The sequence below is a fragment of the Pollachius pollachius genome (assembly GCF_949987615.1).
Source record: "Pollachius pollachius genome assembly, chromosome: 15".
In the NCBI taxonomy this organism is placed as follows: Eukaryota; Metazoa; Chordata; class Actinopteri; order Gadiformes; family Gadidae; genus Pollachius; species Pollachius pollachius.
Genome location: NC_136948.1, coordinates 7,852,928 through 7,876,957, shown reverse-complemented (window position 1 = coordinate 7,876,957; position 24,030 = coordinate 7,852,928). Strand labels below are relative to the sequence as shown.

Below are 24,030 nucleotides of genomic sequence, written 5' to 3'. Positions count from 1 at the left end.
GGAATTATGCAGCGGCTGATGGCCGCTCGCACATACATACACACACACACACGAACACAGAAGCGCATGTCATAAAAACCTATGGGGGGGAGCCGTGCAGGCGCTGGATCGATCTATGTCCTTGTGGGTCGCCGTGGCCCCTATCAGGACCATTGATGTTGTCCAGTGGGAACATTCGCATTCCATTTTTGTACCAGTGGCTGTTCGGCCTGCCATACCTCCATGCCCCAAAATCTGCTCCCTGACGAGTCCTTATGCTCAGCTCTGCACCTATCCCTAACCCACAGAGTCACTCATTGGATGAGAGAATTCCAAAAAAGAAACTCCCCTGAACTCGTCGAATGTACTTTTTCACATTTGCGCCTATTAGTTTTAGGGGCCGTCTCTGAGCCTTAATTTGTTTTTCTCTTTCTTTCTGTTTTGCGTCGATTAGGAACGAGATGAGATCAGCCTCTCGAGAGAACGGTATCTACAAGCAAACAGCCGCACTCTGATTAAACCCAAAACCGTTTGTTGTATTTTTGTGGCTGAAACAGCTAGGACATCTGTTATATATATCATTGATGTTAAAATAAATGAAATTATTTTCCCTACTTTCCCGACCGACCCGTAGTGGCCCTCTTGGCTGATCGCTGCGTGATCTCTCAGCACTAGGGCTGGCTTTTGCCAGGTACCTCACAATTCAATTCAATTTGATTCTTTAGGTCTTGATTCGATTCGATATCCATTTGATTCGATTCGATTTGATATCAATCCATCATCCAATTGCTTCAATATCGATTCAATAATACGTGCATATGACAAAAATACCTAAATATTATTTAGAATTAACCATTTCAAAATGAATTAACTATTTCATTGTGCTTTAACTAGCAAAAAGGGAATACACCATTGTATAGTATTGTTCCTGAGCTAAACTTGCAGCATAAAAGTAATAATCATACCATGGACAAATGTAAGAGGGCATGTACATTTAGGCATACTCGCTTCTAGATAACAATGACTGAGTATGCTTCCTTTTTTTTTTTTTTTGTGGAAATAATCGATTTTAAAAAAATTCAGAATCGAAATTGAATCGAGAACAAATAAATTGCAGTGCATTGATGAATCGATATTTTTACCCAGCCCTACTCAGCAGCCTATTGATCAGTGATACACAAGGCCCCATGTTGAAGTTGATTCTGTAGAGCTGCTGATGCTATCTTCACAATCCGTTAATTATTCATATTTGCTTCCACAAATCCAATCAATACTTAATTGAGCGGGTGAGGAGCTTTCTGAGGAGAGGTTAAAAAAAAAAAAAAAACGTGAAGGAAAACTTTGCAGAACAAAAGGCAGGTGACCCAAAACCCCTTCGCCCTAATCGCTCACTTTTTAGCGTTGCACAGTGTGCAGCACAGTACAGTATAGAAGAATAGTGAAGTAGAATAGACAATTAAAATACTTTCATGGTGCTATATATTACAGCAACATGAAATGTAGGTCTCATGAGCTTTGTGACTTTTGGCTTTGTTCAGGATATTGCCTTAATAATGGAAGTGAGGTAAAGACAAAGATGGTGTGTACGTGGATGGGTGGTGCGTGGGTGCGTGCGTGCAGGCTAAGGTGTGGCGCTTCCGTACGTTTGGTAATGGTCTTGCTGTCTTTCTAAATGATTGATGAATGGGTGCTGATTATGCTTTGGCAGTAGCAGTAATCTGTCCTGCCGTCACACATAGTGCACGCAGTTCCCTGCAACACATCTCCATGCTGGTAGATTCATCTCATTGTTTTTCGGCTCTAATCCAATCATTGTTCACCACATGCGTGGCATTGTTAACTGACAAATGTGTCAATGACTAATCTGCCTGTGTGTTCAACCAACACACCTCGTATTGACTTCCGCATTTCCTTATCTCCCCCCCCCCCCCCCCCCACACACTTCTAGCCTGCCACTGATAAGAGAGGCACCAACCTCTCTGGGGCCGAGCAAAAAAAAGGAAGTTCTGGACAAGAAAAACACAAGCTTGCCTAAGAAATAATGTAGTAAGAGATAGTAATGTAGTAATGTAGGAAGAGAAACCTTGTTCTCTCGCAAGAGAGAGAGAACGAGGTAAACGAAGCAAGAGAGAGAGAGAGAGCAGGCAAGAGATATTTTGCATGCTCTCCATTCTTGCCTGTATTTGTATTTTCCTTTGTAGATTCCTAGAAAACCTGCCATGCCACCGCTTCCTTTAATGGAAACAGGTTTATATTACAGACCTTTGTCCACACATACATAGATCCCCAGCTTGTTCATTTTCAAGACACAAAATATACACGAAAGAACATCTGTTGTGAAAAATCTGCAACATCATGTGCACATTGCTGTTTGTACGTGTGCGGTTGGAAGTGTTGCTGTGAATAAATACAGAGGAGATGCACACAACAAAAACGCACAGATGCTCCAGGCGATATTCCTTACTTAAAGGGGTACTTTGGGTCTAGATGGATGAGCACTGTGTCTGACATTATAGCAGTGCGTTGCCAGTCATGAGCCTAACCTCAATCTCCCTCTGACCTGACCTCAGCAGAATTGCCAAATCTGACTGGCTACATGACGGGTACTCTGTCTCACCTCGCCTCGCCGAGACAACCTCCCGGCCGTAAGCTCGGTGTCTTTGTCAGCTCAAAGCGAGCCTGCGCCGGGAATTGCTGAGCTGGTGGATTTTCACTCCTCTCTCTCACTCAATCTCTCCCTCCCTCCCGAACACATCCAGAGATCAGCATTTTATCTTCCCTTTTTTTTTCTTTCTTCCTCCCTTTCTTCCTCTTGTCATCCATTCAACCTTTGGTTGTTGTTGTCCGGTGTTGGGTGCTAGGAAAGTGAAGAACACATTACATCACAGGGGTAGGGAAGGGATGCCCGGATCCTTTTCTCAATGGCAATCAGAAAATCCCACTGCCCCTTACTCCTTCCCTTAAGCAAAGAGCAAGCCCAAAACACTAAGTAGAGGGAGTAGAGCTAAGTTAAGACAGTACACACACAAGGACTTTAATGAAATGCTCTTTTTGATGCGTGAGTGTGCAGGCGTTAAGGAGCTCTACGGTCTCCAGAGGACCTGTCTCAATTACCCTAATGAGGGCTGGGAACTGGCTCCCGAGTCAGGGCTAGTGGGGGGAGAGGGTTTGAGCCTTGCCTGATCATACAGGGCTTTAGTGTGCGAGTATGCTTACATGCTGAACCGTTGTGGCCTGTATGTACACAAGGGCCTGCTCTCTGTGCATGTTTGTTTGTGTGTGCTTTGTGGTCCTAATGAGGGGAGCTCTCAAATGAGCAGTCCAAGGGAAAAGTTGGCCACTGGCTGACAAGAGGACTCCCCAGGTTTATCTTTATCGCATAGGGGACTGTCAGGAAGCCACAGTCAACCAAACCCTGCCCCTTTCCCTTTTCTCCCGGATAGTATTGTTTCGTTTCATGGGTGGCGTGAACTCCCAGGATTTGTTCGGGAGGTAGAGCACAATGTCGATTAAGCGGAAAGTTGCGTGAGGGAGACTGGCTTCTTCCTTGAAGATGGCCCTGAGCAAGCTCCCCCAGTCCCAGCCTCTGCCGGTCAGCCTCCTCATTGCTTCGTATGGTTGACTTGTCGTTGTTGTATGAATGTCATTTAAAATGGAGCGATTGGCCTCAATTGAGAAGTTAAAGGGGATGATTGAAATCGCATTGGATGAGGATTGCTTGCGTCTCTGATGTTTTTTTTAGTTACCCCATTGTATTGTATTATTTATTTATGTATGTTTACTTTATGTATTGCAGTGTTGTTCTGTTTGTTTGACTGTTTGGTCGGTCAAACTAACCCTAACCCCGACCAAACAGTGTTTTTATTTCTGTTTTTATTTTTATGTATTTATTTATATGTTGCAATCAGGGAATCATTGAAAAAGAGAGACTGTTCTCAATTTGCCTTTTCCTGAATAAATAATGGTTTAATGAAAAAAAGTGATGAATTGGTTTGTGTAGCTCTTTGTAAATGGGACAAAAGTCCATTTAACATTTGATAGGGCACAGAGGGCATTTTTTTGCGGTGTAAAATAGGACATAACTTATCCATTACTTGTGACCAGAAAAGCCTTGGCTGCACTATTAGCTACACATTGCAACAGGGGAACAGGCTAAGCTGTTCACAATTGTCAGAAAGTTGGTGATGCTGTAATGCAGTCTGTTTATTGTTTGCTTGACACAAGGTAATGAAACAATCCTGTGTTGAGGTGTGATTCGAAACACACCTCGGCGCACACTTTTGTGGGCGCCATGGTAGAAGTGCCATCATCACTTCTCCCCTCGTGTTCCCCCCCACTTCCCCTTCATGTAACATCCCATTAGCGAGGCACTACACTGGTCATATGGGCTGTCTCAATGTAGACGGGACTATGTGTAAAGGCACTGGGCCCTTCACGCCTTGTTAATCATAAATGCGATTTTATGTGATTAAACATTTTGTTATATTTTGTACACTTCAAATAAGGATTTTTAATTATTTATTGAACAGGAGACAGGAGATGACTAACACCGGCATTTCCATATCCAAATAATACTACTGTCTTACCATGACTTCTACACAATAGAACAAACAATGAGTTTGAGTGGCTGTACTAAACCGATGTTATCTCTCTTTTGCTTCACCATCTCTTTCTGACTTGTTTGATTTGAGCCGGGGGCCGTTGAGGAGAAGGCACTGCGAGGGCCAAAGCCTACACAGACAGCCATGTTACCGTTCAATTTCCAACTGCCACAAAACAACTGAAGACATTCATCACACCTGCTGGGTTCGCTGAGTGAAATATTACTCATAGGCAGGAGAAACGTTGAAAGTGAAAAGAACATTCGGTACCCAGTGGCTCTATCTCCTATCACCTCCCACTCTACACCCCCCCATCCCACCACCACTCTCTGTCATAGAGACCAAATGGCTTCTACTTAGACACTCCTAACGACCTCCCTTAATGGCTCTTTGTCATAGACGTTATTTATGACAGGATTCATTTTAATCCGTCAGTCTAGAGCAAATCTGAGCCCGGGAAATGGTTGTTAGGTTTTTTACCCTGGCCCTGCATACTAGAATGCTCCTCTGTCAGAATATTCAGGTGGTTGGGACTGGGATAAGTCCTAGACCAGGCTTGGATGATTAAGCTGATTGGCATTAACACCAATTGCAATGCAGCTGGCAGAGCTTGGCTTTACGTGTGAGAATGTCAATAGCTCAGAGTGGCGTGTCCCTCCCTTGCCAGCGCTGATGGAAGACCAACGACCAGCCAGTCCTCCATTCATCTTGCTGAGTGAGTTTTCTAATAACCATAATGGCTGCTGCGATAAATAACCACAGGCTTGTCAAGAAAGAACATAGCACTGCTTTTAAATCCAACAAGGCATTTTATTTTCTTAAAGTTACTAACCCACCCCTCCCCATCGCCACCCTAAGGATCAGTCGAGATAATACCCGATAATACCTCAGCATTTTACTTCCTAAATGGACAGGGTATACTAAGGTTTCTCAGTTGGAGAATTCCGCTTGCTCCTTGATTAAACTTTGTATCCGCTGGCTTTCGTTTCACGTTTTAATTATCTGCCAATCTCCCTGCTGGCGTTTGTTACCCATCTGTTGGGCTCTCACTCCGGTGAAGTAACAAACGCAGGACGACAGCTGATCGGTGGGAGACGTCGTAGCTACCCTTGACCCTTGTCGTCATGTGTCCTTGCAGAGGCCTGCTTATTTTCTGTCTTGCCTCATGTCGCGCTGCCTGTGGTCCCTCTGTGAGACTGAGTGCGCCCGGTAATTGGTGCAGCGGGACGCCGTTCGCTCCTGTCCCTTTTCCGTGGGTAGCAGCAGTCTGCCGGTGGGCAGCTCGTCGGAGCGGCGCCATCGCGCCATTCGTCAGACAGGGTGCAATTTCCCGGTCATCCGTTTTCCATCCATAACTGAGAGTGAGGTGGTGGTCGTGGTGGAGGGAGGGGAGGGAAGGAGGGCCATGATGGAGCCTTTAATATCACTCCTCATACTCGGGCGGATTGCAGCCCCAGAGCAAGGGGGGCTTGGGGCCAGAGTCAAGCAATCCCACTGACCCGTCAAATACCCGACAGTGCAGCGCTCGCGCTTCAAATGCCTCTCGAACGCTCGGCTATTTAAGTGACGCATTTCTCAGCAACGCTTGACTCTCCAGACATTTATGGCATGGAGACGTGGGGTATGCACACGGAGGTCACTGTGTGTGTTAACTCCACCAACATACCGCTGTAAAAAGGTGAAGGCTTCTTACGTGGACAGTTTGCCTCTGTGCTACAGAGGAAGGGGCCTCCAGTCATCTTTTGACCTCTGCTCTAGCCTTCTCTTAACGCCAGCGCCCTAGGTTGACAAAGGTGCGCGGCTCTTCTTTTTAACATCCTACTGTGAGAGAGTCCGAGGCCTGACTTGAGACCTGAAAAGGGTGCACTGGATGAAGAAGTTATTGTTGAAGTTAACAAAAAACATTCTTGTAGTGTGCAGAGTAATACATAATGATTTGTTTTCCTAGCAAAGGCATCTTCACACCAACAGAATATATTTGTGTAACCGGGAAAACTGCCTCACTGTGTACCAGGGGTCTTTTTTTGCAAGGCAGCATATAAAACAAAGAGTGGCCATGCAGCACGACAACAATACAAACTATGCTTCTAACAACTCTGAAGCCTACAAACTTCCCCCATCTCCCCATTGACCAAAACCAATTATTTTCTCAATTCAGAGACGCACCTGATACCACCCACCCACCCCCCCACCCCCCTTACCTCCGCCTGAGAAAGCAGGGACAGAAGAAATGGTTTGGTTCTCTGTAGCAGAGCCATGGGGCAGAGTGCAAGTTGCCTTGGGTCCAGGAGAAGGAGAGGGCGCATAATTTGGCTATAGTGATCCATGTTTTTGTGAGATCTGTCGGTGGGGAGATACAGGCGGCATATGGCGGAAGGTGGCTACTCTCCATTTTTTCATCCTCCCCTCCAGCTCCTTCTGTGCAGTCAGAGAAAGGCTTCCTTTCAAAGGAGAAACAGTTCTCTCCCTTCAGTCGTCAGCATGAAGCCAATGAAAGACGCTTAAGGTCCCGGATAAGATCGGTTGGGTTTATGGAATGACAGTCGAGCTCACAGAATATTTTATTAAGCTTTCATCCTTAATGAGAAACCAAATAAATCATTTAGAGAGTGTGTGTGTGTGTGTGTGTGTGTGTGTGTGTGTGTGACTTTACTGTCTTTATAGCTGCACTGAAGCCACATTATTGAAGGGGCAAATGGCTGTGCATAGAGAGCACAATAATGAACTTGTCTGACCCTACCACACACACACACAAACACACACACACACACACACACATACACACAACCATTTGAGGGTCTTCACCCAGTGCTCCGCTTTAATCTCCACTGGGACGATAGATAGGGATAGGTTAATATGCCCTCTATTTCTCAGCCAATGTCATTAGTCATTAAAATTGTCTGACAGGGCTCACTTTTGTGGTCACAGATGACTCGCAGCCCATTTGTCAACAGCCAGTCACTGATTCGATTTCTGAATTGATGGACATCAAGCTGGACCAATTGCTGAATATGATTATCTGGCGATGCCTTTGTGTATTGGCGTGGAATCAATCTCAAAGTGTTCCTCAAAAAGGCTCTGCTCTATCAAAAAATAACTCCACACAATCGCATACTGCTAAAGAAAACCCCTAAACAAACATGGCATCGTTTTTTAAAACTGAATCCACGAAAGAATGAATGCATATTATCGTTGGTATCTTTAGTATCATCTTTAGTTTAGTGTGTAGTCTGTATTGAATACTTTGCACTGTATACTTCACATTCAAAGATATATTGCGACTCACTACAGTATATACTCTGTACAGCGTTGGGAGTTACCAGTAAGAATCGCTGCATCATTAGTGGTAATGGCTGAGAGGCAGAGAGCATTATAACAGCAGCTCCTTCAGAGGCTGAATGGCTCTATAAGAGGAGTACGATTTTCAAGGAGTGCCCGAGAGTAATACAAAGATATGTGGCTAGTGCTAAAGCTTTAACAATGCACTTTGAGTGACCCCCCCCCCCCCCCCCCCATACTCCCATCGATATCAATAAGTCACAGCGCGCATTGGACACATTGATTACACCATGACAGGGCATTTACAGGTTTAATCTGTATAATAAGGTTGACCTTTTTCTTTCATCCATGTCCATTCTCTCTGGCGAGGCCCTGTCCAAGGCAGGAAGGAGTGATGGAAAGGACTGCAGGGTGGGAGATGAGTCAAAAAAGGGATGGAGACCAGACCAGAGAAAAGAGAGGGAATAAAAATCTATTTTTAAAAATAGTGTCAGACGTCCAAACAAAGAGGTTGCTGAGGAAATGTAGTGTGAATAATATCATATAAATACCGACCATGTGGTCCTGCCATGACCGCGCTGAGAAGGGTGTCTGCATTTAGGATGCGCGTCATCGCCGGCTATGCGTTTTGTATGCTGCGTGACGAAGGCCACCGATGATTAATGTTTGTCGTGGGTAAGCTTAAAGCGCTGCCATCTCCTTAGCATTTACACTGAGGCAGGGAGGATGAGTCCTCCTACTCATCCGTTCTGGAGCCTGTCTCCTATCATTAAGGCTTCTTCTCCCCGCTCCCCTCCTCTCCTCCGGGGCCCGACAGCGCGTCCAGTTTACAAAGTGATCCTCACTATATCCTACCACACTCGTCTAGGTCTGGTGTCTACATCCTAGTGCTATACCCTCCTATACCCTGCAGGAAAAGGGGTTGTATGTGACCCTAGACACAGTGTAGAATTCCCTTTCTTTGCTGAAGCATTGGTGATGCAATTCATGTACAAAGACTGTCTACATTTAATAAGCACAAATCACTTGTTTTTGTGTTTCGTTCTGGCCATACTGTGCTTAGTTCAAAATGTTGGAAGACACACATGCATGCACGCGCACACACACACTCACACACGCACGCATGCATATATAAATACATACATTCATGCATACATATGTACGTACATACACACACAATAACTATAATTATATTATTGTGTTATTATTTTATTTATTATTATGATTTATTGTATTATTTAAGATGGTTTCCTTAGCAACCACAGATACTCACCAAGCAAAACACAAGCACAAGTATTATAGTATTATATAAACTTATTTCTCTATATCGTTGGTAAATCTCTCTACAACACTTGATACCTGAGAGAGAACCACTGCGATACATCTCCAGGGTGGGTACGGTATTGCAATCATTATACCTTACTAGTACAGTCAAACCTCATTGACCTGAAAAAGCCAGGCACTCTTCAAATACACACACACACACACACACACACACACACACACACACACACACACACACACACACACACACACACACACACACACACACACACACACACACACACACAAACACACATACCTAGAGACCTGCACACCAGTTATTTGCTCCATTATGTGCTCTGTTAGGCCTAACCCTACCGTGACCTCTTATACTGTAGGCTGCTGACTGCTTTAGAGACCAGGGCCAGAGTTAAGAGTTAAAACTGCCATGGAGCCCCCACCTGCATCTCATTGCCCCCCCCTCCCCACCCTCCACCTCTCCCCTCCCGCCTCCTCCTCCACTCCATCCCTCTCTTTGTCTCCCAAGGACAAGGAGACTGGCGTCACACAACGGGACACCATTTATCATCCCAAGAACAATTACTGGAGACATTTCATTGTCAGAAAATGTTCAGGCCAATTCTTCCCTCCCATTGCTCTTCCTCCCCTGTCGTTCACAGTTCTTCTCGATCTTTTCTCCTTTTTTCCCTCGGCCCACCGTTTATTTCCGCTGTCCATTTATTAATTTGCTTCAATCATTCTCATAGCTCATTGTGCCCGTCTCCGTGCACCAGTTATGTTTTTTCGTGTGGTGGTGGTGGCGGTGCTGGTGGTGGATGCGCTTTTGCATCCTTACCATTGAGCTTGATTGCAGGGTGGACTGCTACCCCAGCCCGAGCGCCGTCTCTATAGATTACACCCAAGAGCGGGAGCGTATTATACCTCATCTCTAAGAGCCCCCCTGTCACGCGTCTTCCCTCCCTTCTTCTTCGTCTTCCTCTGTGTCTGACAAAGGAATCCTTTCCCTTTTTTTTCTCCTCTGGAATAAAAAAAAGATTAAGGCAATCCATGCGAAATTGACTCAGATATCTACTGTCCCGACACTTGGTGGAGCCTCTGGGTGTAGCACGGTGGATGAGGAGACAGAGAGAGAGTGAGAGAGAGAGAGGAAGAGAGAGAGAGAGAGAGAGAGAGAGAGAGTGAGAGAGACTATTTTCCGATCTCTCCCCCATTTTGGTTTGATCCTGCATGCTCCCGCGGCAGAGCACAACAGCGATATGCAAAGAGAAGGCGTTTTATGAGCACGGCACAGGACGAGATGTGTCACGCTTTATAGCGAGTATAAAAACAACAACAAGGTTTTTTTTTTTGGTGTGCATATGTAAATCATACGGCGGTGTCTCCGTGCGGCTGTGTTTGTGGGAAGCGGTCATAAAACTTTAAGTTATGGGGCTTATCAAACGACTCGACATGGGGGAGACGCCTCACCGGCAGTGGGGGAAGGGGGGGTAGAGTACAGTAGGGGTCTTACTTCACTCCTCGCATAAGACAAGAAGAAGAAAAGTAAACGCAAATCATCCGCCGAAACACGTGATCCATGACGCCTGAGGATATGGACCCTGGTTTCAGATCGCTATTGCAAATTCCCCCCCCCCCCCCCCCCCCCCCAACCATAATGCTGTTAAAGTTGTTCTTACAGCCTGTGCCTTTTGTGTGTAATGTATTTGGTTGGATTTAAGTTATGCTCACAGATGGGAAGTTCCACAGAGGTCGTTAGCTGGGAGCCCATTTCCGGCATTGCAGATGAAAGTATTCAGAGTTTCGTGAAGCCTACTCATCAGGTTTATTTGCTCTGATGTTCCCCCCTCCCAACCACTGGAATGAAAATATATCCAACCCGCACCCCCCTACAATTTGACCCTCACGAGATTGGAATCGGCCATTATCTTCCCGTCAGATGAGCTGGGCTTCATCTACGTGAGTGGTTAGAATCTCTCCTGGTGATGTTAAATGGCTGATGACATAAAAAAAGGGATACGGTTGAGGATATAGAGCTGCAAATTAACCCCAAATTAAGCCAAATCTCCATTATTTCCCGGTGGAGATCGCAGACGCTCGTAGCCGCCTGGGGTGAAGCCCTAACTGGGTATTATTGTAAGGGGTGTGTGTGTGTGTGTGTGTGTGTGTACTGGTGTGTCTTTGACTGGAGCCGTGGTTCTCAGTGAGCCCGAGGCGTCCCCCCGGCGATGCCCGAGGGCTGTGGAGTGGGGCCATGTCATGTCCCTGACAGCCTGCCCTCGCTGACTACAGTCCTGCTTGACCTAAGGACTAGGGGCAGCTGAATACTTGTTTAGCTTTGTCTCTGTTGTAGCATTGGTAGCATCTGGAGTGGAGTGGGTATAGGCCTTCTTGAAGAGAAGATGTCTGAATCTCAAATCTCAAAGTGACTTTCCAAATCAACAGACGATTCTTATTAGGATACAAGGAGGAATCAAATGTACCAGCACAGAAGCACACAGAGAGAGGTTGTGTGTTTGGAAGGCTCAAATGCAGGTTGAGATAGTGATGTGGGTTTGGAATGAAGAGGCAGACAGAGGAATGGTGAACATTGGCCACCGGTGCCATTGTGAAGTGCTCTGGGTATGCATTCGTCTGTCCTTAAAGAGAGCCACTCAGTCCTAGGAATCCCAGCTGGTTCTCGAGAACGGCAGGGAGGCTCCACGGGGAGCAGTCAGCGCCGCTGCTCTGTCACTTTAAATGAGCTCCAGTCATGGCCAGGGATGAAACGGACCAGTGATGTAGAAGGACGTATACACCACAAGCTATCTTTCCATAAGTAAGACAATGAACCGAAGGGAAACATGTTAAAAAAATACAATAGTCCATCGCCTGTAGCGGCTCTCTGCTACTGTTTAGTTTGTTATTCACTTTAACCTTAAGCTTCAGTTTGAATACTTGTTTGATTCCAATTTCCAGCGGGCTGAGTGCTCTCACCCATCCTCTAGTCTAGCCAATATGAATGCCATGGCTGAGAGGCCCTGCACAGTTTTGTGGTTTGCTATATTCTACATCCCTGCCACTGCAATTTCCAGACCTTGGTATTGAATTTGACAACAGACGCAGAAAAACAAAGCATACTGAGTTTAATATCCCTGAGAGGACGAGGACAATAATTCAGAACCATTAAATAGATGCGCCCTGCAATCCATTTTGCATCGTCGATGCGATGGCTACGGCAGACTCCGGGCTTACTTTCAAATGTAAATTCTCCCCGCCGCAAACTTAAATCATTAAATGTATTTTACTTGGAGCGTATCTTTGACAACAATAAATCACAAGGTTGCCGCATCCATTAGCAAATTGGCTTTGCGGTAGATAGAGAAATAGAGGGGAAGGAGTGCGGGAGGGAGGGGGGAAGCGGGGAGGGAGAGAGACAGGGTGGAGAGGGGGCAGCACTCTATATAATCAGCGGTAGCAGCTATAAAGATACGGGGGCCAAGCACTGCGGCACACCGACTCACATTAGCCGCTGGCTGCATCCATCACCACAATAAGGCTGCCGGTTGGCTGGCTGGCCGGGGGCATGGGAGGTGCTTGCTGTAAGTGCGACGTGTGAGCTATCTCTACAAGCAGCTTGGACAAGCCCTTGTGCCTCCCCGTGCCGCCCACACTCATAACTGTCCCACCGCCGCTGCTGCAGTATCGGGTTGGGAGAGGCTCGTAAAGGAATGGCCGTCCTTCATGCCTCACAGTCTCTCTCTCTCGCTCTAGCTCTCGCTCTCTCTCTCTCTGCCTGTCTCCTCTTTCTGCCTCTCTACCTGATTCTGCCACCCTCTGCCCTACACACACACACACACACACGCACACGCACATGCGCACACGCAAACACACACACACATACACACATACACACAGACACACACACACACAGACAGACAGACAGACAGACAGACAGACAGACAGACAGACAGACAGACAGACACATACGCACACAACATATTCATTACAGAAAACCCACATTACTTCACACACACATTGCACTACCCCCCTCACACACACACACACACACACACCTACACATACAATCTCTGGCAGACACATACACATGGACATTAGACAACACACACTAGACAACACTCAGTCATTCACATGTCAGGGGCCCTTGTCTGCCCTCTTTTGTTTCCTTCAGAGGCTTTTATTGAGTTTGGGTAAGTGCTTGCCATAGTGTGTCCAACCCGTCTCTCCAGAAACATGTATGAGGTTGAATGGCTGCATGGCTTTCATGAGCACAAGGGGAGAGACAAGAGGAGGAGAAATGGGGCCAATTAGCGGCCTGGAGCTACCAGTGGCTACTGATGCTGCTGGTCTGGGACCGGAACACTGTGTGTGTGTGTGTGTGTGTGTGTGTGTGTGTGTGTGTGTGTGTGTGTGTGTGTGTGTGTGTGTGTGTGTGTGTGTGTGTTGTGTGTGGTAGGCACTAGCGTACGTATATGATTTTGAGTATGTATGTATGTGTGTGGTTATTTTTTTCAGTATGTGTGCATGCATGTGCATACATTTGGGACTTAGTGTGTCTCTGTGCTCGTGCAGGTGGGTGGTCTGCAGGCCCAGTACTGGAGGTGATAAAAGGAGCGAGACAGAGAGAGAGAGACACCAAGAAATCCATTATTTCTATTTTGGTGTCCAACATGACTAGAAGCTGGATATAATATGAATTATGGAAATGACTGCAGGGGATCTCTAGCCCAGGGGCTCAGCCTACAGAATCCTTTGTCCTCCATCAGCAACCATAGCAGACGATGGATGTCATCACAGCAGAAGGCTGCGGCCTTTAACCTGGGCCTGATGCTTAATTCACATTCCATCTCTTCCCCTTTCTCTCTCTGTCTCTGTCTCTCCCTCTCTCTGTCTCTGTCTCTCACTCTCTCGCTCTCTCTCTCTCTCTCTCTTTCTCTCTCTCTCTCTCTCTCTCTGCTCTTACATACATACTTACTTTCCTCTGATTGCTTTGATATGAGGCCCAACTGAACGTCGAGGACTATGAATAGTATGTTAATTACAAAGTGTATTTGGTAACGGAGTATTACTTGCATCTGCATGCCTCGGTTTTATTTTGAGATGCAACAGTGGAATGGAAACTGCTGTTATTTTTATTACAAGAATGAAGGGGGGAGTGAAGGGGGGGAGTGAAGCTAAATTTGTTTTTATGGATAATGGATCAAAGGACTCAACTGGTAGATAAATATGATAGCCCTGTGTAGCTCCATTGGAAGAGCATGACATTACCTCTGCTAGGGTTCAAGTAATATTCCCCCAGAGGCCATCCACGCTAAGAATCTAAACAGTTGTGGTATTGTGAGATACTTTGGATAAAAGCATCCGACTAATGACATGTATTATAAAGGGGATAAAAGGGTTATTATGCCCTATCACCATTATTGAGATGTTTAAAAAATCGTGATGGCTCCTACCTTACCTACCTCCTACCTTAATGACCTTGGACATGGATGTGTGATTTGACTGCTCTTTCGTATATCCCTTCCAATCAGACATCACTCTAATGTCACTCTAATATAGAGGTCATTCAGTGAACAATATCCCAATTTTCCCCCTAAAATCATTCAATATCCAGAGAGATAAATAAACAATATATACTGTTGTTAACATTGCATACATAGTCCTACACGTTCAGTGGGGCTTCATAACAGAACACCAATTAGAGGAAAGGAAGTATGTGTATGACAGGGCAGGGAAATATTCTATTCACGTTCCCAGTTAATTTCCTCATTGTTTGAGTGGAGGAGCTTGTTTTGCGGCCGCTTTCTCGTGTTTCTCCACTAAATTGTGTCCGCTAAATTGTCCACGCGACCCGGGGATTCACAGGCTACCTATCTTTACAGCCTACACCCCGATCCCTGCTAATTAACAGGACAATAAACACGACGGCTCCCATTAACGGTGGATGCTGCTGCATATTTCCCCTGATGGACGCCCCTGCCACGCAGATAGAGCAGCCTCCTCCACCCTGCGCGGCCTGCTCCCTAATCAGCCTCACCTCCTCTCCTCTCTCCTGCTTCAAAGACAACTAGAAGAGCCCCCCCCCCCTCCCCTTTTCCTCTCGCGCTCTCTCTTACCCTTAGCCTAGCTCTCTCGCCGGTTCTCCCTGGAGGATTGGTCCTATATTTTACATGGGTGTACTGTACACCAACCGCGAGCAAAACTATTTTAAGGAAGGAAAGGGATACATTATCAACAATAATCACAAAGTACACCTATAAATGGCGCTCAAACCTGACCTTTCCATCGCAGCGCGGGATGGCAGAGAGCTTGCTGCTAGCATTGTCTTCCTTTTCTTATTTTGGTTTTTCTATTTGTTTTATTTTGTAAGTAAAGTCTCATAAGACGGCGGCACTCTTTGAATATCATACGGCGTGTTAGGCGCTGCGCAGACACACCAAAGTGGCCTCTGACGCAGTGTCGGTGTAAACTCGACACACACACATTTTCCCTCAGTGAGCTCTGGTAAGGGGCATTACCCTAAGCAACTGTCACATTGGGTCTGAGTGTTGTTAAGCTGTGGAAAAACACAGTGTGATTTAATTAGAAGCCCTCCTTACTAACACACACAGGCACACACACACACCCACACACACGCATAAGGGATAAAAAATGAAACACTATGCAGGAGAAATTAAGGCAATAAAGTGGCATATGTTCGTAAAATGTGTGTGTACTAGAGTGTCGCACATACGCACATATATGCGTATGTGTGACTTCATGTGCATGCTGCTCAAACGTGCACACCTGCGTGTTTTTTTTTCTATTCTTACTGCCCCGGTTAAAGAGTCAAGCAGGTACCTCCAGGCAGGGATGGCAGCATGAGAAAATCACCCAGGGTGCCCAGATGCCAATCTGTGTCGTCGGTAAGGCATGGCAATCTGGCAGTCCACCCGCAACCCAGCCCCTCCAGCCCCTGGTTCAGCCCATCCAGTCTGCCTAGATGTCTCATTAAAACGGGGCTAAATTAACAACAGATTCACCATCCTGCCTGCCTTGCCCATTCCACTTCCTCCTCCTTTTTTATTTTGCTCAGTAATCACACACGTGACAAACACACATGCTATGCTCACACACACACACACACACACATAAGCGCTCACAAACACACACACATGCGCACACACACACACACACACACACACATACACACACACACACACATACCACACACACACACACACACACACACACACACACACACACACACACACACACACACACACACACACACACACACACACACACACACAAACACACACACACACAATCGCACACACACTCCTCTATCTTCATCTTCTTTCGTATTGCAGCCGCCTAATGCAGGAACATGTGTTTACCTTAAGGGCTTTCATAGTAATTATTCTTTTTTGCTCTCTATCGTTGTTGATCTTGTACTTTCCCGATATGTTTATTTAATTGGTATTTGTGAATTGTGTAATTCTGTTTGCGACTGAAAAGGTTGTGTCATAGGTCAACGGCCTCTAGCAGATTGTGATCAGGCGCAGAATGCTGAAACCGTTTCACAGTTTTTGTTTTTCAAAAAGCTCCTGCAAAAACGTCAAGAGAAAGCCTTTGTATGCAAACACATGCATATTGAAATAATTACGGGTAGAAAGCTGGAAATGAGAAATTCTGGAAATCGAATCGAGTTAATGTAGACGTCAACACGACCACCAAAGACATGAGATAGCAGTTTGTGTTTTTTCTCAAATTTTAATGTATTGACCATTAAAATCATCAGATTTTCAGGGTCTTTTTAAATTTCATGGTCCTGGATATTATATGAATGAAATATTTAAGAACGATCAATAAGCCATCAATAAACTGGCATTTGACTCTGTGTCAGACTCTGCATGTGTCTAGATTGCAGTCACATAAAGGCAGGCTGTTTTCATTGTGAGTCTATGGCTCTGTAGAGTCGTGATGCCTTGCGCAGATCTCCTCCTGCAGAATGGTCAGATGATGTAGTCCAAATGAGGCTGGAAGTGTAAAGTATGTACATTTTAAAGGCTGTTTAAAGTGGCCTGCACGGTTCCATGGTTAATAATGAATGAAGCGGAGCGGAGTGGCCTGTGTAATGGCGGCATGGTGGGCCGACAGGGAGTGTCTGTCAGACAGAACCAGATCCCCCACCCCCCCCCACCCACCTCTTCCAAATGGACAATATTGGCAGAAGTAGGCAATATCGTGGTAGAGGTCAAACTTCACAAGCTTTCAGCATGTTTGCATTTTGCCGAGACATGGACTACACCAGCTGACAGTACTCTTAGCAAAGCAAGATATAGGTGTCCTTCTAGGGCTTTCTAAGGCTTCTTTTGTATATTCATTCTTCTCTACTAGATCTAAATCAGCAAGTCAAGTGAAATCCCTCTCATGGCCCTGCCTTGTTAAAACATTATTTCTCCTTTTTTTTATAACAACATTTTCATTCGGTCGACTTGCTCTTTTTTTACAGTTTGTGCACACTTTCTTTTTTTAGACGACATCTTCACAAATCCCATTGCCGAGGTAATTGTGTATCTGGCGGATGTGTAAACAGGTAACCCTGCAAGCATAGGGGTCATTAGTGAATTCAGCATGTTGCTCATCAAGAAAAATAAATAGTTTTACTCAGTCCATGCTATTATTCAGGTTTTTTTTCAGTTCAATCGTTTTCTTTCACGAAAAATAATATTCAACAGAAAAGAATAGAGGATGTGTGGTTGTGCGTGCTCCCACGTGTGTGTGCGCGCGCATGTGTGTGTGTGTGTGTGTCAAGGTGTGTAGGTATATATGTGTGTATGCCCTCTGTCGTGTCTACCTTTAACAGATTCCTTTTGGTTCTACTGTCTCTCTCCCTCGCTCTCTCTCCCTCTGTAGATGGGGCTGATTATGGTTAATTATGCTGATGAATGGCGGTGCTCAGTGCACTCCATCAGCATTTCATAATCTCTCGGTCACCCTCTCTGTCCCTCTCTCTCTTTCTGCTCTTAATCGCCACCCGTGAGGAGCCGGCACACAGAAGGACGAGCCTGTAGAACGCCGAGCATCCACCCCCCCCAAAAAAATACTCTGACCTGTGACTAATTTGTCCATTGGTGATGGGATGGTTGGATGCTAGGTGGAGGCTGGCTGGTTCCAATCCCTATTGGAGTTCCACAATGGTCTCATTGAAGACTGGATGTTGGCGCTCAGACTTGTGGAGAGCTGTTACGGTTAAGTTGAAGGCAGAGGAGTAATAATCAGAGATTTAGATTATGTCGAATCAAACGCTTTGTCAGGGGCTAAGGGAGTTCATTTACCCTTTGTGTTATGAAGTTGTGTTCAGCGTGTGATGTTTATGTAGGCTAGGCCTTTAGTGGGTTGATTGTTTTGAAGATTTATTTGTGGTTCCAGTTTTACTCCTCAAGCAGTTTAATTTTTTAGGTAACCTTGTGTTGGGGAACTTGCGGTAAATTGTAGAGGAACTCTTGTTCTATCTTTGCGCTGGTAGAACTTATTGAGTCGGATGCAGCAGCTTGGTTGTATTGAAATACACCAGACCAATTGGTCTGCGAGAGTTCTTCAGATCACGGTTGTCTCTGGTTTCAATCCCTTGTCGATCGTGACAGGACAAGCCAAGCCTGTAATCTATCAGGGGATATTTGTTCCGTACTCAGATCCGTTCTCACTTTTTTTTTCTGCCAAAGAATAACTTCAATCAAATGTACCACAGCCCAAGCCGAGCAGCTATATGAGCAGGCAACGCGTCCTCTTATGACATTGCACTTGAGTGTGCTCCCTAACATTCAACCAGGGATTACTTCCTGTCTACAACACCAGCCTCTCACTTAATTGGCTTAGATGAATATCTACAGGGGCTAAAGCCGTGCCTAAGCCATGCAATTAGTAGAGCAGTATTATTGAATTGGCAATAACAGCAGCCCCGATGCCACGCCATAAACAAATCTGTAGATCACACCCCCACGTGCATGATGTTTTACATAATGTTAAAATGTTTACTTCCATGAGCGAGAGCAAGAGGGAGTATAAATGAGACAAAATTGACGAAAATTCAATAAGCTCTTCAATTATCATGTGTAATAGTCAGTGAAATCCTAATATCTATTCCGCCACTTGGAAAGGCACAAGAAATGGCCTAACCACTTAGCCCACTTTCCGGCACCTTCCTGTGCAAATGACAGACTGCCCTGTCTAGAGAGCGAAAAAAGAAATAATATAAGTCATATTTCATTCAACGACTTCCCCCCTCTGTCCCCGTTCTTACTGATTATTTGCTGTTCCCCCTGATTCGTATATTTCGAATTTCTTCACTACCCCTAGTGGTGATTACCTCTGTGGAGAGAGTCTAAAGCAGACAGGTAGCCTCCTTTAGTCAACCTCTCTGTCTGGGAGGACCAATACTAGCCCATGCTGGAGGTATATTCCATTTTTAATTATGTTCATAATTTCTGTTTCAAATTTGAATTCCAATGTATGTATCAAATGCATTTGTGTTTGTGTGTGTGTGTGTGTGTGTGTGTGTTTGCGCGCCTGCATGAGCTTGTGTGTGGCCGTGTGTTTGTGTGTTTGTAGTACGTGTGTGTGTGTGTGTGTGTGTGTGTGTGTGTGTGTGTGTGTGTGTGTGTGAAGGTGTCTCTCAAATTATGCAATATAAATAATATTACAACTATACTGCAGTTTGTATGTGTTTGTCTTCATACATATTTCTCCCACTGTTTTGGTTGGATTCCTTGAATAAGAGAGAGAGAGAGAGAGAGAGAGAGAGAGAGAGAGAGCTGGGCAAGCGCCTGTACAGTGGGCGACGATGCAAAAAGCAGCCATTGCACTCAGCTTTGTTCTTACCGAGGGCACTGTTTTCCCTCTCCTCCTTCCCGAGCAGAACAGCTCTGTCTTGCACACAGTGGTGATGGTGTATTGGAACCAGGCCTGCTGGGATCCTAGTAGTAGAAGTACTGTGTGTGTGTGTGTGTGCGTGTGTGTGTGGGGGGGGAGGGTAGGTGACACCAAGCCAACCAAACCACTTTCCCTTGTTTTTGATTTTTTTACCAACTTGTCCGAAGTTAACCAATCTTTGTATTCTCATTTACACAAGTGACAATATGGGAGTATGTCAACTCCACCACGGCCCACCCCACAATGCAATCCACCCACATCAGGCAGGGACAATAGAATAACAATGACAACTGAGTGCAGAAGTGCAGAGCAGAGAGGGCTGACGAAGTCGACGTCTACCCTCAGGGGTGGACAGACAGAGGGGTCGCAGACAGACGGGTCATGCCCCCTTTTCTACCAAGCCTCCAAAAGACCCAGCTCCCACGGTCTGGATCCTCATAAGCTCAGGGAATCACGGTTTTATTATTAATATTTTAAATATGACATTAATAAAACATGAAGTTTGATATATGGAAATATGGGAAATACGATGGCGACGACGGCAGCGGAAGCGTTCCACGAGAGCAGCTGTGCGAACGGCGTCATCGACGGCGACTGCTTAAGCAACTATCATGGCACAAACACAAACACAAACAAACAAGCCAGGGAACCCCCATAGTTAGTATAAACAGAAACTGGAGCTGAATGTACCGCAGTCATCACCTCTGTCACTGTAGCCATGCACTTCAAGGGACATTTCATATTTTTTGTTTACTTTTCACGGTGAACAGCCAGCCTTCAGAGTTGGGTTTGACAATGGGCAAACTTTTCTTATGGAGGTTGTGTCTTATTGCACTATAGTGGCGGCTAGCGGGCTGGAAATTAGCTGGCCTCATCATTTCTTTCTGCTTAAACTGTGGTGTGCTGTGTTGAGTCTTTACTGCAAAAGCGAGGTCCTCATTGACTCTCGGTTAAAGCAGAATTCCTCTCCCAGCCACTTGCCGAGTTGACAGGATAATCTTCCGGATATGACAAGCCGGCAAATTACTATTCCAAACATGTTGATGGTGTGCTCTTAGTTTACAGGGAGTCATATTGCAGTGTCGTTACAGCTATCCAAGAGCAGCCTTCAGTTTCGACTTGCCGCTCCCTGCGAGAGAATGTGTCTACCCACCGAGAAAATAACTACACACGTATACACACAAACACACACACATAGACACACACACTTATATACACCATCTACACACTCAGACAGTATTCTGCGACTTGGGTCCATGTCTGTGTGTGAAGTGACGGCTGGACACCGTGGACAGCCGTGTTTATCTGCCTCCTATCTCTCCGTGCAGCAGCAGCAGCAGCATTCAGCCTAGAGATTGCCTGCTAGTCTGCGACTGAACGAGGCACTCCTTCCCCCTCATTTGGTACCGGCTCCGTTTAGAGTGCAAACCATCACCACCACCTCATGCTCCCACACCATCTCCTCGTCATGTTACTGTCACAGGGAGGGGGGGGAGAGCGGACAGGGACAACCTTCTCCTGGGAGCCCTGATAAGCCCTGGTGTATTTCTGCTCCATGTGAGTCACAGAGGAACTTGGTGAACTCCCTACTTGTTCTGTCCTCCACACTCACGGCAGGACCTCTGTCTCGCCCCTCCTACCTCCTGCCTCCTGCTCAACCTCTCTCCAGCCTGATAATGAGTAGTCCCTTTAACTGTGTGTGTCTCTCTTTCTCTCTGTCGCTTTGTTAACATTCGTACATAAGTAGTTATTTTTGTAAGGCACAAAGCTGCCTAAATCTCAAAGCTTGGGTCACTTTAAAGAAGAGTGTGTGTTGTCCTCTTTCAGTTGATCTATGGTTGGAGCATTCATATGCATTCATCCTAACAATCCCAACATTTTGACCTGTTGGATTTGAGTCTCTCTTGTTAAAGAAAGTTAACGATAAGAGGTAGTGAACTGCTCCAGTTCATACACAGCTCAATGTAAAAGCTGTTATGCATTTTTATTGCCCGTGTGTGCGTGGGCGTGTGTTTGAGCGCACGTGCACAGGCTTTTACTTTAAACCACATGCGGCACAGCTCTCCATGTGACATTTGAAACACTGGCTGTCGTCCCGCTCACAGTGACCCGGGTGAAAGGTAAATTAGTCTATACTACCACCCGTCTCGTAAAGATTCAGCTCCTATAACCAAGGCCCGCGATGACAGAAACACAGGAACTTTAGTGTTAACATGGCTGTAAATTACGGCTGGGTAAAGATGGCTCTATTCCTGCACTGTGTGTCTGTTTCCCTGTGTGTTCCCTCCACGTGCATGATAAGCTTGTGTTCCCTCTTCTGTTGCACCTCACCCTCCAGATCCATTCCCTCCTTTTTTGGCTGCTGTGGCTGGTAACATGTTCTGAATCGCATTGGTCGGTTTCACATGGTCTCACAGAGAGCTGTGTTCTGACAGCAATGTTGAAGCTTGAGAGAGAGACAGAGAGAGAGAGAGAGAGAGAGAGAGAGATTTTGTATTTAACGTTTTCATTTTTCTCATGCCAATAAAGCTTTTTTAAATTGAATTGAGTGAGAGAGAGCCTTGCTCTACCAATCCAGGTTGTGTTGCTACAGTGGGCTAGCGTATCAAGGGATATGCATTATGCACATATTCTTTTCCTCCACCAGATTCCATGTCTGCCGAGTTCAATTCTAGCCGTGTCTCGCCGTGTTCTCTTTGTTCCACTGGCCGCGGTAAGCTCCTCCCCCTAGAGAGGTCCACCTTGGAGAGCCATTATAAGCGGTGTCGCGCCTCAGGCTCCACAATGTGACTTTCAAAGCTGCTGAACTAGCAGCACATTGGCATTACCTTGTTATATATTATGAATAACAAGAATCTAATTTCTGTTATCTATGCCCCCAAAAACATGATGGTGATTCAACGGCCAGCGGTTGCTGTACAAATTCACAGTGCAGGCAGCATTAAACAAAACAAATCCAGAAAATATTGAGGTACACATAAACACGACATACATAGCACATAGCACAGCAGAATAACATAACACAAAATATTTGCAATGCTGACGTTACACATAATCTGAACAGCGCCTGTGTTGAAGGAAGCCAACCAGCTGAACTCTGGAGCACAGTCAAGTGCAGGGATAATATAGGAACAATGAATGTAGCCCTATGGCAAGTGAAGCACACTTGCCATAATGCTAGCTTGTATGAACAGCATGAACCAAGGTGCTAATGCTGAGACAAATAGTTTGAGCACCTATCCACATTGACAAGGACTCCTAATAACAGTATTCTTTGGAGTGTGAGATATTGGATTAAGAGCAACATCCTTCAGAATAACATGCAGTTCCATACCTGTGAATTATTTCAGTTCTCCGCTCACGTTTTTGGCCGATGTTTGGAGAACATAGTGAGGAGGTTATGAAGTCGTTCTCTGTATATTTTTGTCCCTGTCTCAGACAATTAGAGCTAAACACTATTTCGCTTTTTTAGTTACACAATTCTCTACCACCCTGTCTTATTACTAGTTTTCGTAAGTCTACAGCAGAATCTTCCGATTCTGCTATTCTACTTGATTGCATTTTCTCCCTCTCTTTTCTCTCTTTTGTCACACCTCTCCCTTCACCTAGATCATAGAAGAAAAAATGTAAAATGTTTCTTTATTCCATTCATCCATCCTTCCATGCATCCATTCCCCCCCCCCTTCCTCCCATTCCTCCTTCCCTTAACCCTCTATCTAAGCCATCCTCTTCATCTTCCATTGCTGTTGCAGTTTGGCAGTCAGCTCTGCGGGGACTGGGGTGAAAGTCTTTGATCTGTGGTCCAGAACACAGGATGAGGCTGATCTTCTGGCACAACAAGAACATCCTATTAGGAGCTGGACACAGCACAGACAGACACCCTCTGGCCTGAACCACCTACCTCGCTATCTGATCCAGCGTGCTCTCCCCTGCATCTCCTCGTCATCAGCTGGGCAGTTACAGGCCCACAGCA

The 24,030-nt window shown here is 45.7% G+C and overlaps 1 protein-coding gene across 1 annotated transcript in view; it reads left to right on the top strand.

Annotated features, from left to right (window-relative positions):
- Positions 1-3,532: 3,532 nt before the first annotated feature.
- Positions 3,533-24,030, top strand: part of pacrg (PARK2 co-regulated) — a gene marked incomplete at both ends in the record, with an annotated part of 93,404 nt that continues 72,906 nt past the window's right edge. Inside the window, one exon of the mRNA XM_079752248.1 lies at positions 3,533-3,571. Coding sequence (XP_079608374.1) covers positions 3,533-3,571 — 39 coding nt within the window. The remainder of the gene's footprint in view (positions 3,572-24,030) is intronic.